At 35.0% G+C, this 18,524-nt stretch overlaps 1 protein-coding gene and 1 non-coding gene across 6 annotated transcripts; one reads left to right on the top strand and one right to left on the bottom strand.

Annotated features, from left to right (window-relative positions):
* Positions 1-404: 404 nt before the first annotated feature.
* On the bottom strand, positions 405-507 carry LOC120089537 (small nucleolar RNA R71). The gene has a single exon (XR_005485213.1). It is a non-coding gene; the product is annotated as a small nucleolar RNA R71 (small nucleolar RNA).
* Positions 508-4,299: 3,792 nt separating this feature from the next.
* Positions 4,300-12,827, top strand: LOC120087869 (diacylglycerol kinase 5-like). Of its 5 annotated transcripts, XR_005484717.2 has the most exons (14): positions 4,300-4,590; positions 5,544-5,753; positions 5,862-5,984; positions 6,088-6,216; positions 6,555-6,640; positions 6,751-6,871; positions 7,755-7,803; positions 8,033-8,115; positions 8,359-8,420; positions 9,361-9,435; positions 10,663-10,750; positions 10,890-11,006; positions 12,024-12,158; positions 12,250-12,827. XR_005484717.2 is itself a non-coding variant. In XM_039044837.2 (13 exons), the coding sequence occupies exons 1-13, from the start codon at positions 4,504-4,506 to the stop codon at positions 12,574-12,576; spliced, it is 1,557 nt and encodes a 518-aa protein (XP_038900765.1). In that variant the 5' UTR covers positions 4,300-4,503; the 3' UTR covers positions 12,577-12,827. The 5 variants fall into 5 exon arrangements, 4 of the variants coding, with proteins under 4 accessions (XP_038900765.1, XP_038900769.1, XP_038900766.1 ...); XM_039044837.2 differs by lacking the exon at positions 12,024-12,158; XM_039044841.2 differs by having other exon boundaries at positions 12,024-12,827.
* The last annotated feature ends 5,697 nt before the right edge of the window (positions 12,828-18,524 follow it).

Genomic DNA, 18,524 nt, shown 5'->3' with positions numbered 1-18,524 from the left:
TTATGAACCTATAGCTTGAAGCTCCAACGATATGTGAATAGCTTACTAAACTCTTTAGCCATGAGATCCACCATCCGTTAACTGTCAGGCATTACCCAATGCCAGATGGAATTAGGTTCGAAATGAAATCTGTTATGCTCCAAATGCTCCAGATTGTTGGACAATTTGGGGGTGGTTGTGGCGAAGACCCTCACGCCCATATGAACCGTTTCCTGGAAACGTCTAATTCATTTGTGATTCCTGGAATCACCCCAGAGGCGATCAGGCTGTCCTTGTTTCCCTATTCTTTGCGTGATGACGCAAAACAATGGGTGAGTTCATTGGAGCCTTGTGAAATCACCACCTGGGACAAGTTGGTGGAAAAATTTATGCAAAAATACTTCCCACCTACCACCAATGCAAGGAGGCATCGAGAAATTATGAACTTTGAACAGGAAGATGCTGAGACCTTAAACGATGCATGAGAGCGTTTTAAAGGCTTGGTCAAGAATTGCCCGAACATGGACTACCACTGACTATTCAAATGGAGACGTTTTATGGAGGACTGAATAGAGCATCACAGATGACAGCTGATGCAGCAGCGACTGGTGGACTTATGGACAAATCCTATACTGAGGCTAAAGAGATACTAGACCGCATTGCTAAACACAATATGGAATGGGTGGATGATACATATGATGGAAGAAATGACAGGAGAAGGAAATCTCAGAACGTTAATTCTATTGATGCCAATGCAATAGCCACTCTTTCTACTCAAGTGGCTACGATGACCAGCCTTCTGCAGAACATAACGCTGGGAAACACATCAAACTAGCAGAAGGTGAATTAGGTAGAGGCGTTTGGGCAGCCCATGGTTAGTTGTATGGGCTGCGGAGATCTTCACTCATATACTGAGTGTCCACAAAACCCTCAGTCAGTATGCTTCATAAAAAAAAAAAACCCATTCTCTAATACATATAACCCTGGATGGAGAAACCATCAGAATTTTTCTTAGACAGAAAGATATCAGCAGAAGCATCACCCAGGGGCGAACCATCAACAAAAGAATGGACCGCCGCCTGCATTTCAACAAACGCATCAGCAACATCAATAGCCCTTCAATAGAGGAGGATAGGCATCGAGCTCAGGATCTCCGCTTGAGAACCTATTGAAGGAGTACATAGCCCAGAACGACGCGTTGCTGAAAAGCCAGGCGTCATCAATCAGAAACCTAGAGATCCAGGTAGGGCAGATAGCAAGCGAGTTGAAAAACAGGCAGCATGGAGTTCTACCTAGCAATACTGAAACACTTGGGAACAATAATGGGAAGGAGCAATGTCACGTGGTGACGTTGCGGAGTGGAAGAGCTCTTGAAGAAAGAAGAGGGAATCCAAGAAACAGCAGTCCTTCGAAAGAACACATTACACGTTCAATGGATCAAGAAGAAAGAATGCCCGAGACTACAAGCCAAAACCAGCACGTATAACGCGGGAAAGCCTGAGGTGTCACTGAACGCACCATTCCCTAGGCGTCTGATAAAGAAGAATGATGAACATTAATTCAAACGCTTTCTTGAGCTCCTAAAGCAGCTACACATCAATACTCCACTTATAGAGGCTTTGGAGCAGATGCCAACATGTGTAAAATTTTTTAAGGACATTTTGACGAAGAAGAGAATAGTCAGTGAGAAAGAAGCGATAGCGCTAACGCAGGAATGTAACGCGTTATTAAGCAATAATCTACCAAAGAAGCAGAAGGACCCCGAGAGCTTCACAGTTCCTTGTTCGATAGGAGGATTATATGTGGGTCATGGCGTTGTGTGATCTAGGAGCTAGCATTAATCTCATGCCACTATCAATTTTTAAGAAATTGGGGATTGGTGAAGCACAACCTACTTCTGTCACCCTTCAACTCGCTGACAGAAAAATTAAGTACATAGAAGGGAAGATTGAAGATGTTTTGGTGAAGGTTGATGATCTCATATTCCCAGCAGACTTTATTATCTTGGACTACGAAGCAGATAGAGAGGTACCAATTATCCTTGGATGCCTCTTCTTAGCTAGTGGGAAAGTTTTAATTGACGTGCATAAAGGTGAATTAACTATGCGCGTGGACAATGAAGAGGTGAAGTTTAATGTGCTCAATGCATTAAAATTCCCAGATAGTGAGGATTATCAACTAAACAGTATTAAGTTGCCTGAAGAAAAGACTCACATATGTGAGGTCCTCACGTTGGAGGAGACCCTAAAGGAATCAGAGCCGCCAAGTCTGAGTGAGCGGCGGATAAAACCAACGCGTCCATCACTTGAAGAACCACCAGAACTCGAGTTGAAACAGTTACTTGGACACTTGAAATATGCATTCCTTGGAACCAACAACCTATTCATGAATTTAATATTTAAATCATATTTAAATATTAATTGATTCTCCAATTTCATTTAATTCCAAAATTAAACATTTAATTATATCACATATAACTACTAATTCCCTTAATTCTAATTTAAACGTTTCAAATTAACTTATTACGCTATTCTAAGGCTAATCCATTTGTGAGCTAGTAGGGAGACCTCGTGGACCTACAGATCATGGGCTCCAACGATTCGAGATTAATTGGCTAAATTCTTTACACTGAATTAACCCCCATTCGTTAACTACTGGGTTACTCCACTAAAGCCCAGAGTTGCACTCCCCTCACTGTAGATATATTATGTCTACTCGATATAATCATGATTAGTAAACTAACCTTTCACAGGTTGTTCGTAATAATGGCTGTGTCAAATGACTATTTTACCTCCGAGATTACCTCTTGTTCCTTAAGTCTCACTGATCATCTAATGAACAATTGGTTTGTGATCCGATCATCAAACGGAGTTCTTCTTGGGCCAATGAGAGAGTGGGGCCCCTTGTTCAAGACCCGAAATCAGCACTTAAGGGAACAACCTCTCTATTATCCCTGAAAGCGGGTATGAGTTAATTCCATCTTGCACCCTATGTCCCTAATTATCTACCTGGTCTTAACTTTGAAATAGGAGGCTTATTGAGCCGGCGCTGTTGGGTCAATCCTCACCCATGCAAATCTAAGGATAATCCTGAATAAAGAGGAGTTCATAGTTAGCTCAAGATTAAGGTCAAGTTATCTAGGTCATCACTTTGAAATAGTCAGTCTTAAACAATAAACAACGTTATAAAGTAAGAGTGACTTATTTCATGGTCCGATCTTGTACAAACTCATTGCAAGGACGCCCCCGCTCCTAATGTCATGACATGAGTAATCGAATACGGAACAAAAATGAGATCGTGAAACGTGAAAACAATAAAAAAGAGGGTTGGGTTGAAAACTGTCGGACGGAATAAGTTTTATATTACAAATTGCGTCCAAAATGCTCAATCCACATTTGAGTTTTTTATTACATTATATTACAACCCCATCCTATTATAGGCCACCAAATACTCCCGTAATGTTGTGGGATCCACCTTCATTTGTGAAAAGTCTAGTTACACACGCAACTAAAAGAAGTTACTAAAGAATAAAAAGGAAGGGAAAAAAAAACTCTTTCCAATCCCTAATTTAACACATTTTTTTACTCCCCTGACTTAACACAATGTTACATGATATTTGTTGCATGAACTCAACTAATTTATGCTATCAGTTTTGAAGGTTCTTTATTCTCTATAAAAAAAAACATTTAAGTACTGGGTAATATTTTTTTTTATAGAAAACCGCGTAATAATATATAATTCATCAACTCAACCTAATTCAACTTCCTCTGCTACACTCTACCCATTCAAGTATCTAACTACAAATTATCACGTGATAAATTTTCTCTCTTTAAAAGTAGTATATCTTTTTTTCCTTTTAGGCCACATTTACCAATTCATAATGAAAATTGATATAATTGTAATGGAATTTCATTGATGAATCGATTGCAATGAGTTTGAATCACAAATGTAATTGAATTATTTTTAATCGTCTTTACTTAGAATTATGGATTTTTCATGCTGTTACCGTTATTTCTAAGAGTCAAATAGTAACAATAACGGTAATGATAATAGTAAATAGTACCATTATCTCTGGAATAGTAACAATAATGTTAACCAACTGTAACAATATGACGTAATTTTCAGATACATTGGATTAAGAACCCTCTACGCCTTTTTACTAAAGTGAACGTGACCTTAAATTTTTCTGCATATTAACATAAATGAGATGGAGGAAAATGAGGAATGCATTTTTTCGAAATTTAATATGATAGTGATAATTGACATGAATCGTTATTTTAGCAACTTGTTGGATGTAAGAAGAAGACAGAAAAAGATATTATTAATTGTTTGTAATTGGGCTGCAGCTTGTAAAGCAGGCGAGTGAAGTCCACGCGGCAGAAACGTTCACTGGAAGATGAATATTCTTCTTCTTCTTCTTCTTCTTCCTTGTAAAATAAAAGGTCACGAAGTTTTTAAAATAATAATAAACAACAATTCTCTTTCTTAAACCAACTGAAGAAAATAAGAGCGCGAGAGAGATGGATGTGTAGCTGTCTGAAGCAGTCAACGGCAACGCGCCTTTCTGAATCTTCCCACCAATTCGTCTCTCTATATATAATATTTCGCTGTGTATGCACTTTAAGCCCACTGGGTAGGCAGGAGTTTTAAGATTTCTTTAATATAGTTCCGTCTACGATTTGGTTTTCCGGTGGCTTTTTCAGGCGGTGGCTTTTCCTTTTCCTGATCCACTTTTTGTGAGATTTCTATATTATTTCTTTTTTCTTCCGCCATTTTTACGGTCATTTCTAGGCGCCAACTGGGAAGACAGCATTAGAAAGTATAACTTTTCTGTTTGGTTGATCTCTTGCTTCTCTGGAAATGTTCAACTCTCTCTGTGTACAGGAAAATTCGGAATTTCCGGCTGATTTCTTTTATTGATCTTTTACAGACCACGGATATTCCTTGCGCTTTTTTGTGCTTTAACGTCTTGATTATTCTGAATTTTGTCTATTTCGCTTTCCAAGTGGGTCATTTCGTATAATTTGTATATAATTTTAATATCTTGCGCAATTCTGTACATGCAACATTGGTAATTTACAATGTCGTAAAATTACATTTTGACTTGTAATTTTTGTGCTTAATCGACGATCCCCATCACGGGTGTTTCTCTGAAAGCATTGGTCGTGTGAAAATTTTTGTTTTAGAGATCTGAAATCGGTTAAAAACCTACACTTGGCCGTGATTCATTGAGTCCTAATCATCAGGATTGGGATCTATAATCTCTATTTGGGGACGGAATACATGGGATTAAGTTTCATTTCTTGTGTTTTCTTTGTGTTTTTCTTCTCAAACGATTTAGGCGACTAATGTAGAATGGGTATTATCTTGAGCAACTTTTGGTATTCACATAACCTACTTATTCCCAAAACTTTGCAAATTATTGTTTTATGTGATTTAAGGATTTCTATTTTGCGTTGTTGTCTGCATAAATCAGACTTGTGATACCCATTTTTCTGCGAGCATAATTTATGAACACTTTACCAAAATTCGTTAATGATGATGCAAATCATACAATGATGCAGCTGGAAGCAATGGCGGCAAGTTTTCACCATGATCCTGAATTCTTTAAGGATTTTATCATCCCCAATTACATACTCCGACCTGATGCGGAAGTTGAAAGCGTTCCTTATGTTCCAAATTGTCCTGTTTTAGTATTTATCAACTCCAGAAGTGGTGGTCAGCTTGGTGGCAGTCTCCTTAGCACATATCGTTCTCTTCTCAATGAGAAACAGGTGATTTTTTGGTCACAAAGATTTTATATGTACTTTGTCAGCTTGAGGGAGCTATATAGAAAATTACTGAATCTACGGCTGGTTGACTTCTATCTGACTAATTGTAAGGTTTTTGATTTGGGGGAAGAAGCTCCTGATGAGGTGCTGCGCAGAATCTTCTTGAATCTTGAAAAGCTTAAGCTTAATGGCGATGAAATTGCAGTTGATATTCAGAAGAAATTGCGACTAATTGTGAGTTTCTGATTTCTTTTCATATATCTACGCCAAGTTCAAAGTTTTATGATTTAGGAAGGTACGCTGTTAAACTTCATCTTTGATGCATTTGATCTTTCAGGTTGCAGGGGGTGATGGAACAGCTGGCTGGCTTCTTGGAGTCGTTTGCGATCTTAAGTTATCTCATCCGCCTCCAATTGCTACAGTGCCCTTAGGAACTGGAAACAATCTTCCTTTTGCATTTGGTTGGGTAAGGTTTTTTTTTCCCCCCTTCCTTTTTTGCTTTTTTTTTTTTTTTTCCACACTGTTTGGTTAGCATATTAACATTGTAGCATTGCACAGGATGTCGTGCAAATATTATTGAAGGCAGAATTAATGTATTTAATTGCCACTTTCTTATTGATTAGAATGTTAGTTAATGTTGAAAACATTATCGATAGGCCTGGCATTTGAAGAGCGCATGCATTTCTGTAAAAACTGTGCAGTTTAGTTTGCTATCAACCAGGCGCATCTGTATAATGATCAGTTTCGTCCTGGTTATTATCATGCAGCACAAGAATTGAAACAAAAATATTTTCCTAATTTCAGGGTAAGAGGAATCCTGGAACAGATCCTAACTCTGTGGTTTCATTTTTAGATCAAGTCCTGAAAGCAAAGGAAATGAAAATAGACAAGTAAGAAGGATGTAAAGGCTGATGCACATATGTTTGCATATGTTTTCATGACAAACTCTGCATTATTCTTATCAAAAGCCGTAATGGGTCGTGTTATTGTTGTTTGACAGTTGGCACATTCTGATGAGGATGAGAGCTCCAACAGAAGGCTCGTTGGATCCTATTGCTCCCCTTGAACTACCACATTCCCTACATGCATTTCATCGCGTCACTGAGGGTGAAGACAATGTGGTAACTACATGCTATGTGGAACATATTCCCTGTTTATGTTGCATTTTGACGTAAAAGAGTATTTTGATGTTCTAATAAATCTTAGTTAATTATCTTATTTTCTCTCAAAGAATTCTGCATGAAAACCAACTCATCATCATCTAAGTAATTACTTACTGGTCTAATACTCCAATTTTCAACACCTGCAAAACTACATGGTCTTACTTGAAGTTGAAGCTAACTTCTACAGAAGATACTTAACTACATGGTCTTACTTGAAGTTGAAGCTAACTTCTACAGAAGATACTTGATCGCTGAACTAGAAATTCAGAACACAAGACAGGAGCAATCTTGTATTTTGACGGGATTACATATCAATAATATTGGATAAGATGACTAGATTTTATTGTTTGTCCAGGTATTCTATTTTGGGACTAGTCTTTAATATAGTTCTTATTTATGATTGATGAAGACCCGATAGATAACTCAATTTATATCCCTGGAAATGAGCAGTTTTAACGGAACCCTGAAGTTTGATTGAAAAATACAAGTAATTTATATTTTAGAAACCAAAGTCTTTTGGGAAGGCCAGTTGATTCTACTTTATATAAATTATTTCCCGGAGTCATCTTCTCTTAATTCTACGTCATAATTGCTTAGTTCATTATCAATTATTAATTCCATTTTTATATTTTAGCAATATTCTTAACGTAGATTCTGAAATTATATAAAGGTTATGCACTCAACTCAACACGCATAAAAAGTATTATTTCTGGAAAGGTGGCCTCTAGTTCTCATTTTGTTTGTTTTTCAGTTTTTGGAAGAAACTTCACCTTTCAATTATGCTTTACATAAGTCAATCTTATGCCCTCTTTATGTCCTGAAGTATTTTATTGATTATCAGGAAGGTTGCCTCACATTCCGTGGGGGATTTTGGAATTACTTCAGCATGGGTAAGACTATTTCCATGGCACTTCTAGATAAAAGTTCAATATGTTACTAAGCGTTGTAATATATCACAGGAGATATGTCCTAAATCATTTCCAGAAAGAAAATCTCTTACTTCAGCATGCCTCACATTTGGCCTTTACTGTTTTAGATTTTGTACCCTGTTAATTTTAGTTTGAAATAATCCTGGTAATGGTCTCCGACATGAGAGTGGTTTCTTTGTTTTGATTATAGGAATGGATGCTCAAGTATCCTATGCATTTCATTCTGAGCGAAAGTTGCATCCTGAAAAATTTAAGAATCAGTTAGTTAATCAGGTAAGCGTTACAATTTCATCATGAATTTGCTTTCAGACTAGTTTTCAATCATTACTAAAATCTATGTATGAGATGATAGATACTAGAAACACAATTGATTTTAAAAACATTGAATCATCAAAACATGAGCTTCAACGTCTAAGCTTTCTTGGATGTATTTGTCAAGCACATTTAACTCTTCGATTATTATAGTGTTATTGCATGTATACCAAAATTTAACCTTTTCTTCGTAATGTGTACCAGAGTACCTACGCAAAGATTGGCAGCACCTGGTTTTTTGCTCCTTTGTTTCATCCTTCATCCATGTTCGTATCCAAATGATTATATTTTATTTTATTTGTTTGTGTGTGAAAAGTTAACCATGATGAGGTACACAAAATTCCCAATGTATCGTCCCTTGTGAGGTTTTAAACAATCCCCACGATGCTGGCTGCCCATTAGGAGACTTTACAAGATGCACTAAAATTAGTATAAATTGCATTCGGGGAATACCATACAAAGATGGAAATACGAGCTCCATATCAAACCATTTAATTAGCCAAGTTCACAACATCTTACCAAATCCCAACTCTCGTCATTACCACCTTCTCATTCCATTATTTCAAGAAACTCCAGTGAGTTCCTTTAACTCGATCCATAACATTTTAGCCCTCTTATGTTCTATGGCCCCGTAACATCTGGAATATGTTCGCCCTTGCTGCTACTGCTATGTGGAGATCCCAAGATTGCTTAAAACTCTCGTTTAAATTTCTAACCCTTGCTATAGTATCCTGTATTAACAATGAAAGAATAGGTGGTCTTCATTTTCCTTTTGCCTCTTACAGATTGCAGCAACGACGGTTTAAAAAACATGGCAATGCCTCTATTCATCATATTGACTCCCCCATGGCATAGCTTCCACACAACAAAAAAACTCAATTTTTTGGCCCTTGTAGTCACCTTAGAATGGGTTAAACCACGTCTTTATAACTCTAGTAGTCACCACAGAAAGATCTTTAACAAGGGCAAATCTGCCAGTTATCAGATTTGGGCAGAAATAATTTACAGATAGTCCCGAGCAATTACACCACAATTCTTATTACAATGGAAAATGACTTCAAAGTATAAGTGTAAAACGGTCAAAAATTAATTTAAAAAATGGGTATTTCTCCTAATTAATTCAAAATGTAATGCAAGAATGATATGTTGCATTAACCTTCAGTTTTTTTCCCTTTCCTTTGTTTAATTAGTTTCCTGTCACTGTAGGAATATAGCTCAAATGGCTAAGGTTGAGATCATGAAATGTCATGGTGACTGGAAACCGTTGCATATACCTCATGGGTAAAGTTTTTCAGCTTTCAAAGTTACTTACTGGACTCTCTTCTACTTTCTACAAATAACTCCTGTTTTGGAACCATATTCAAATTCGTATTAAATTTTCAAATAATTTCCTTGTCTATTGGTACTGATCTGATTTTCTTTTGGACTGCAATTCGCTCAAATGTCACTTTGTTTACGGTTGGCATACCCTTATTTTTAACTATTTGATGACTATAATATTTTTCCATCCAAATTGTTGCAAGACATGCAGAAGAACAATTATGGAAGTATTGATGCATCTCTTTTATTTGAGTTTGGCTTTTTTCTTTTTTTCTTTTTTTGGAGAAAACGTGTCTTCTTGGTAATAGCACTACTATTATTTTAAAATTTATAATTGGAAACTGAAACCAGCACCCTACATTTTATTGTTTCCTTCTTATCAGTACTACTATTAACTTTGTGTCACATACAGTCTTTTTTTTTTTTTTAAATAGATACATATTGTGTCACATACAGTCTTGATAATTATTCTGGCAAGAAGATAGTACCCCTCCTCTCTCACCTTAGTTAACGATAATAGTTATAGGTGCTCATGGTAACATTTTGTTTTCCAATTTTGAAAATTAAACCATAAGCACTACATCAACCTTTTTTTTTTTTTTTGTTACCTTTTTTTAAAAAATGATCCAAAATCAAAACCAGAATTTGAAAACTAAAGCCCCATTGGGTAACCATTTGATTTTTCAGAAAATTAAGTTTATTTTCTGTCAATTTTTTACCATTGTTTGCATCTTTCTTAAATAAAAGAGTTGAAATCTTAGTCAAATTCCAAAAACAAAAACAAGTTTTGAAAAACTACTATTTTAGTTTTCAAAATGTGGCTTGATTTTTAAAAACATTGATAAAAAGTAGATAACAAAACAAGACATTTAGAGGTGGAAGAAGTGTTTATAGGCTTAATCTTTAAGAAATAAAAACAAAAAACCAAATTGTTACAAAACAAGGTCCAAATAAAGTGGTTTTCAAAAATTGTTTTTGATTTTTGAAATTGGCTTAGAATTTGAATGTGTTTCCTAAAAAGTGGAAAGTTTACCAAAGTGATAGTGAAGTAGCAAGTGTAACTTTTAGAAACAGAGAACTAAAAAGAAATTCTGGTCAGACGTTCTTTAATGTATAGGACCCCTTTCTTAGGATACCATATGCTTCTCTTTCTTATTATGAAATGTTGTACCCTTATGTTTGTTACAGAATTAGGTCAATCGTATGCCTTAACTTGCCCAGCTTTTCTGGTGGATTCAATCCATGGGGTACACCTAATAACAGAAAGCGGCGTGATGTTAGTCCCCGATCTATGTGTTTTTTTTTTTTTATTTAGATAGCATATCTAAATCCTGATGTTGGTAGAATGCTTTAATTATTTTCACATGCTTCTCCTTTTGTATCTGATGTCATTCCTTAATGAAATATGTTCATAGAGAGACTTAACTCCACCATATGTTGATGATGGCCTTCTTGAGGTTGTTGGCTTTCGGGATGCTTGGCATGGACTCGTTCTGCTTGCTCCAAAAGGACATGGAACTCGCCTTGCACAGGTAAGAAATAGAATAAAGGGCTGGGGACACAACAGGGTCTCTAATCTAGATTAGCTAATTCTTAGGTTAGGTACCACTGCCAAACAAAGCATAATTTAATCGACTGATAGGTTAGAGATTCAAATCTCTCTGCCCTCACATTTTCTTGAACTAAAAAAAAAATCCTAATTAGGTCTTTTTGTAAGAAAGAAACTGTTAGAAGTGTTAATACATCAACTTTTTGTTAACAAAAAGCAGTAGATTTTACATGGTTGACTTGATTGAGAATTTTTAATGTAATAAGGGTAAAATTGAGAATTGTAAAAGATAAATAACCAAATTGATAATTAACTTAAAGATTAGGGATTAAGTTGAGACATCTTGGTAAACTGCATCTTCATTATACAAGCCCAAAGAAGGCTTTTGAAAGCAGATATAGATTTGTTTACTTCCATGTGTTACGGTTGTAGATCATAACCGTCAGCATATGGGATATAAGCTATGGTAAAATGCTCATAACAACCAAAAATCTCATAATTATGTTCTATTTCCATAGTAATCTTAAACTTTTAGTACTTGTGTGAATATGAAGCATACCTAGACTTAGAGCAGAATGTTGAGCAATGTTTGAAAGAAAAATTGTAAGATTTTTTTTTGATTGAAGGGCGCTTCCAAAGTATTCATTGATCAAATACATTCTTTGAGGTTAACTGCTGCCACTGTGGGCTATACTTTTGTGAATTTGGAGTCTACTTGGTTACCGAAATCCATTCAATCATCCATCTATCCTGAGGTTCCGACATAATTTGGTCTAAATGCAGAAAAGTTCATTGTTATATTGTTTGTTTTATTGATATACATCCAAGATATGACCCGTTGGATTAACTAGTGTTGTAATACACATTATGTTAAGTTTTTATAAGGTTGAAGTCAACAATGCTATGAGAACAAAGGGAATAGTGATGGTCTTGTGACAACATGTATATTATCACTGTTAAGGGATTTTGTCTCATGATTAAAAGTCAGAACTTGATGCAGGTTGGTTGGATTAGTGATTAGAGGGTATAATCACTATAGGTCTTCATTCAAGTAGGATGTACTATAACTATATAGTACTTCCAGTTGTAAGTTTGTCTTTAACCTTGTGCTTGACAGAATCATGTATCTCTCCTGGTATAGATATTGTTCTGAATTTGTTTTAGCATATTCATTCACTGTGTCTCTGTTCTATTTTACTCACATTTTGCCTCTGATTTGGGACAAGGCCCATCGCATTCGGTTTGAGTTTCAAAAAGGTGCAGCAGATCACACATACATGAGGATGGATGGGGAACCCTGGAAGCAACCCCTCCCTGCAAATGAATCTGTTGTTGTGGAAATCTCTCACCTTGGCCAAGTCAACATGCTTGCTACCCATAATTGCAGATCAAAAAGTGTTAATGATCCCTCAACACCTAGCAGGCATGACGAGGATTCAGAAGAGGAGGATTTTGAAGAAGACTCCACGCAAAGTGGGGAAGAATTCAGGAAATTTGGTGCAGCAGCCACCTTTAAGATTCCAGATGAAATTGATATTTCTCATCTTAGTTGAAAACAAACACTTATACCTATAGTTATCTTTTTTGCCAAAGGAGCATAGCTCAATTGGTACATCCGATATACCATAAGGTCGATGGTTCAAATTCTCCTACCGTTGATTGTAGCTATAGTTATCTTTTTTCTGAATGATCATCATCATTGATTGTTATGTGAACAGCAGGCTCATGTACTTACAGTGATCGGCTTGATTTCCCATAATGTTGCCTATTTAATAAAAATAGGTATTTATTCCTTTATTTAAAACAGAGAGTGATCCGTCTTCTTTACCCAGGCTTTTCAATGCATTTTCTTCTTTTATTATCTAATTTCTTGAACGTGAATGGCTTATTTAGATTTATCCTAATGAGTTGAAAAGTTGAAGCAAAAGGTTTTTTTTTTCTTAATGCAGATAAACAAATTTTTGTTCTTGTACAAGAAGAAACTTTGGTAACTATTTTCCACTATAAAAAACTAAGAGGGCATTCGGGTATTATAGTCTGTGGATTATAATAAACTGTGTATTATTATAATCTGTGTTTAGAGTGCAGATTGTTATAGTCTGATTTATAATAGTTTGTGTTTGTGGTATAGAGTATTGTGGTCTGTGTTTGGGGTGTAGAGTATTGTAGTTTGAGTTATAATAGTCTGTGTTTGGGGTGCAGGTTACTGTAATCTGAATTATAACATTATTTGAATGTAGATTATTTTAGACCGCGTGTGACTTTTTCTACTACCATCTTTTATAATACTAATAATTATGTATGTGAAATATCATATTTTGAAAATATAATTAAAACTATATGTTCCACCCATTTATACAAAATTAATTTGATTTTAATTTATGTTAAAAGCTAACCACTGTTTCTTTGTCATTTTGGAAGGTACCTTAGTTAACATAGCAAAAAAAAAAGTACATTATTTTTAGATGCACACTATGGAGTATGATTTGCATAAGCTTCACCCTTTGGCAGTTATGCAATTCAGGAATATCTTGGAGTTGGTTTACGACTTCTGCATGCAGTTCGACCTCGGTTGCATGCTTCTCTTTCGGCCATTCTACAATGGCCTTCAATTGGTCATTTGTGAACTCCATTGCATTCCTAACAATTTCTGACATTTCAGATTGATTCCCACTTCACTTCCTCTTACTTTCTCTCGAAGCATTTCCTCATTCAGTTCTTCGACCAGTACGTGTTCCATGCATGTCATCCTGTGACATGTCCATTCCCTGACTAGACATCGTGAGGAAGTTCGGATCCTATGATTCATGGATAGAAACACCATCATTCATATGGTTTGGGACGTTAAACTCGATGTCTACAAAGGTCTTTGACCGTCCTCTTGTAGTCTAATCCTTACTGAAGATGTAGGTCAAATCATCATAGTATGGGAACAACTTCTGTAGAAGCCTCTTTGTTGCAGGTTGACTCTGCATGAAGGGTAAAGTGGATGTTATGATTAGGTTATCAATATTCGTAAATCAATTTAGACAAAATTGCACCTTCACCCCTCCATCGAATAACTCCCGCTCTATTGTGATATGCTGGAATTCCTCATTCCAACCAAATCCATTACAAGCTAATTCTCTCATTTCTACGATTGCTTCGTAAGTTTTTTTTAGAGATTTGACTCGACAATTTATAGTCGGTGATCCTTGGATATTACAGCTGAGCAACTTCTCAGCCATCATACATTGTAATTGTGCCAAGTACCCAGGTTGAAACATCTCATTGTCTAATCTCCATCCACCAGATGCAACTAACGCCACCAAGCACTCGACCAGCTTCACTTCTTCCTCTTTAGTCCAAGTGTGTTTCGGGGCTCTTGAAGAACTTGACATTCTAGTGTATATACATACATATTTTAATACAAATAAATAAAAAAAAAATACGGAACATAACTAATGGGTAAAGTGAAGTACAAAATATATTAAACATAATAATATTAAGAGAGTTCCAAATGAAGGGGCTGTTTGGGAGGCCCAACATGAGATGATATATCCCCACATCCTATATCATCTTAGTGTTTGGAGGCCCATTATCCTATCTCACCAATTTTAATTGTTTGTGGGCCCATTTTTGGAACGTGTTTTGTATCTCACCGTCATTTTCCTTCCGTGTATCGTATAACATCTCAGTGCTTGAACATACTTGATCGTTCATACTCGATCAGAACTCTTCAGACATCAGAACTCTCTAGACATCAGAACTCCCCACATCCTATATCATCCCAGCGTCCTAAACAACCTCGAAATCATTTCACAACACACGACAAAGAAATATAAGCATTTTAATTGATTAAAGTAGCATAAAGGCACTACACGTATGCAATTTTCATTCAGTAAACATCTGTTGCGCCAATTTATCCGTCCATTGGGTCCATTCATTTGAACTCTCAATATAATTGATCTCATCCCTCCTCACCCCCTCCCTCCAATTGTAGCGAAGTTTGAATCCACCTCATCCAAATCCTGAATCAGTTCACTATTAATCATTTTCCTATGAAAGAAACCAATGATGGTTCTACAGCGGAAGCGGGGATCGATCCCAATTTTACAGCATGCTTAGAGGGAGAGAAAAGGGAAGAAGATATACAAACCCTTGTAGCCATACTTCTTCACGTACTCCCTCTTGATCAAGATCACGATCCTCTTCGAGCTCCAATTGGAAGATACCACTGTTGGATCAATATGGTAACCATAGAGGGGTGAATAGGGTTTAATTAAACTTTTTTTTTTTAAATTAACCCAATTAAACTAATTAATACACTTTTTATAAATAATAAGAAAAATTCAATTTATGCAACAAATAAGATGACAAAAAGTGTGATAATTTAATTTTATCAAAATTTAGCAAATAAATAAGAATAAACTAAAACATACAATAAATTTGTTAAATTAATTTCAAAAATAAAAAGGAAATAGTTAGAGAAGAAGACACCGTAATTTTTATAGTGGTTCGGTCAAACTCGACCTACTCCACACCCCAAGTACCTCTTGGGAATATGAATAAAATCTTTCCGACTCTTTCCATGGATTAGAGCCCAATTACACCACCGCTCCTTTTACGGGTTCAAGAGCAAACCCGATCCTTTCCACGGTTTAAGATCAAACCGTTATAAATGTTAGAATTTTTGAAGAACATAATATAACTCTCACTATAGTGGATTTACAAGTTTAAGCACTCAACAAATTTATCCTCACAATACAATAACACTCTCTCAAGAATAAGATGAAAAGAAAAAAATTGGGAGCTTAGAGAGAGCAACAATGGAAACTTTTGAGTTTTGGAGGATTATGAAATGTAAAATTTGTTGGTTCAAAATTTGGAGAGGAATGTGGTTTATATAGAGATGGAAAAAAATTTTAGAAACCAAAATTAATTTGGACCTGGATTTTGGAAAAGAAAAATCAATGGTAGAGATTTTAAATTAAACTAGCCGTTAGATACAAACAAAATATAATATTAAATTCATTTTCTTTTGAAATTCATTTCCTTTTTAAAATTAATCCAAAAAATAAAAAAAACGTACCATGTGTCAAAAACTGACCGTTAGACACAAACATAAAATAATATTAAATTCATTTTCCTTTTAATTCATTTTCTTTTTAAATTCATTCTTTTTAAAGTCAATCCAAAAATAAAAAAACATACCATGTGTAAAAAACTAGTAGTTAGACACAAACATAAAATAATATTAAATTTATTTTCCTTTTAATTTTTTTAATTTCATTTTTATTTTAATAAAATAATATATATATATATATATATATATAATATTTTAAATAACCAAAAGCCCCACGTGTCACTCTCCTAAAGCTCCACGTGTCGTCGTCGGATTGGTGATTCAAGAGGTGTTAGAATCGTTGTTCCAAGCTCTACGCTATGAGCATATTAAAACACTAAAATTTTCAGTAATTAAAAATTTAGTTTGTTATCATCAAAACATTGATTAATTAATTAATTAAAATTAATTAATTTGATATTAAGGGCCAAAAAGCCAACAACCATCACAAACGGAACCTTCTATAGTCTCTAAGATTGAGAATAGGTCGGAGTTGTGGGCTCTGCCCTAGATTTGGAAGAGGGAGGAAGAGAGATTGAGAGTGAAGAGGGAAAGAATTTCTTCTCTGTGTTTTTCTGCATTTCTTCTCTGTGTTTTTCTGCAGAGAGAAATGTTCTCTAAAAAATCGATGAAGAAGATGAATGATCAACTGATTCACATACCCCCATCTATACGTAACTTGAGAGAAAATAGGGGGAGAGAGTTGTAACTCCCTTCCTTGATTAAATTAAAAATAAATAATAAATTTAATTAAATTAAATAATATATATATATAATAACTATCTTATTATATATATATATATACTATATGTTATATCAAATATAACATATAATCTATAGTTTTATTTTCTCTCAACAATGCATGATATTTAATAGAAATCACATTTATACTAAATTTAATTATATGAATCACATCCATATAATTAATATTTGAATCACATCCAAATATTTAATTCCTCTAAACTATTTATGATATTTAACATAAATCATATTTATATTAAATTTAATTATATGAATCTCATTCACATAATTAGTATTTGAATCATATTCAAATTCTTCTCATAATACTTTATACTATAATGTATTAAATACATTATATTAATTATATCACATGTATAATTAATTTAATTAATTATATCATATATAATTAATTCTGGCAATTAATTTGAATACTTCAAATTGATCTAAAATTATTTGTCAATTAAATCCATGTTGAGTTACAGAAGGGACCTTATGGATCTATAGATTGAAGCTCAAATGGTAATTAGATAATTAACTAAACTCTTTAGTTAAATTACCCAACTTCCATTAACTGTCGGTCACTCCACTAAACACCGATAGCTACACTCTTTGTACTACAGGTATATTTCTGTGTCCATTGGATATAACCAATCAACAGTGCAATGATCCTTCACAAATTGCTCGTAAGTACAGCTGGGTCAAAAAAACCGTTTTGCCCCTATAGTTACATCTAACTCCTTAAGTATCACTGATTCTTCTAGTGAACAATAAGTCATAGTCCAACTATGACCAAGTCCCTTTCGAGCCAAGACAGGGTGTGACCACATTGTTCAAGTCCCAGAATCAGTTCTTAAGGGAGCAATTTATCTACTTACCCTGTCATCAGGGAAAGAGTGAATTTTATCTTGTGTAGTTGTGTTCCCAATTCCCCAATCAGATGAATTCCCAAAATGGTAGGCTTATTGATTTGACAATCTGGCTACCCTCACCCATACAAATCAAAGGACTGCCTTCATGAGCAGGACTTCACAACTCAATCAAGATTCAGGTCATGTCACCTATGGTCATCCTTGTGAAATGTAAGTCTCTACATTAACGGTGTTATATAATGAAACTAACTATTTCATAGCTCGGTCTTATACAAACTCTTTGTATAGGATGATCTTACTCACATGTCTGCACATGAATGATCAGGATCAAATCATTTGTAGCACTTTACAACACTTTTAGCATCTACAAAACGGGTCGTATCCGTAGTGTCACTAGGATAAGGTACTTAACCTTATTCATCTACTACAAACCGTTTAGGTTATTATTTAAACAAGATCCACCTGTATGTCTCTACATACTTGTTTAAATTACATAAAATAACCTAGGATCTTAATTTATTGGATTGAGTGTATGCTCATAAAATAACAGTTATTTTATTAATAACAATTTGTTTATACAAAGTTTACAAACTACGAAAATACAAGACATTTAGAACACCAATCCCAACACCCTATTGACTAGATTGTGCAGAAGGCAACACGTCATGATGGTTCAACACTGGATTTTCACTAGATAGTATGATTTTCCTCACAAGATTGCCCATCTACCCTTCAACAACCCGAACGTTCTCTCAATGATATTCCATGTAGAAGAATGCTTCATGTT

Source organism: Benincasa hispida, chromosome 10, assembly GCF_027475165.1.
Source record: "Benincasa hispida cultivar pf3 chromosome 10, pf3_genome.v1.1, whole genome shotgun sequence".
In the NCBI taxonomy this organism is placed as follows: domain Eukaryota; kingdom Viridiplantae; phylum Streptophyta; class Magnoliopsida; order Cucurbitales; family Cucurbitaceae; genus Benincasa; species Benincasa hispida.
Note: the sequence above shows the minus strand (reverse complement) of the source record. Positions and strands in the feature narration are given on the sequence as shown.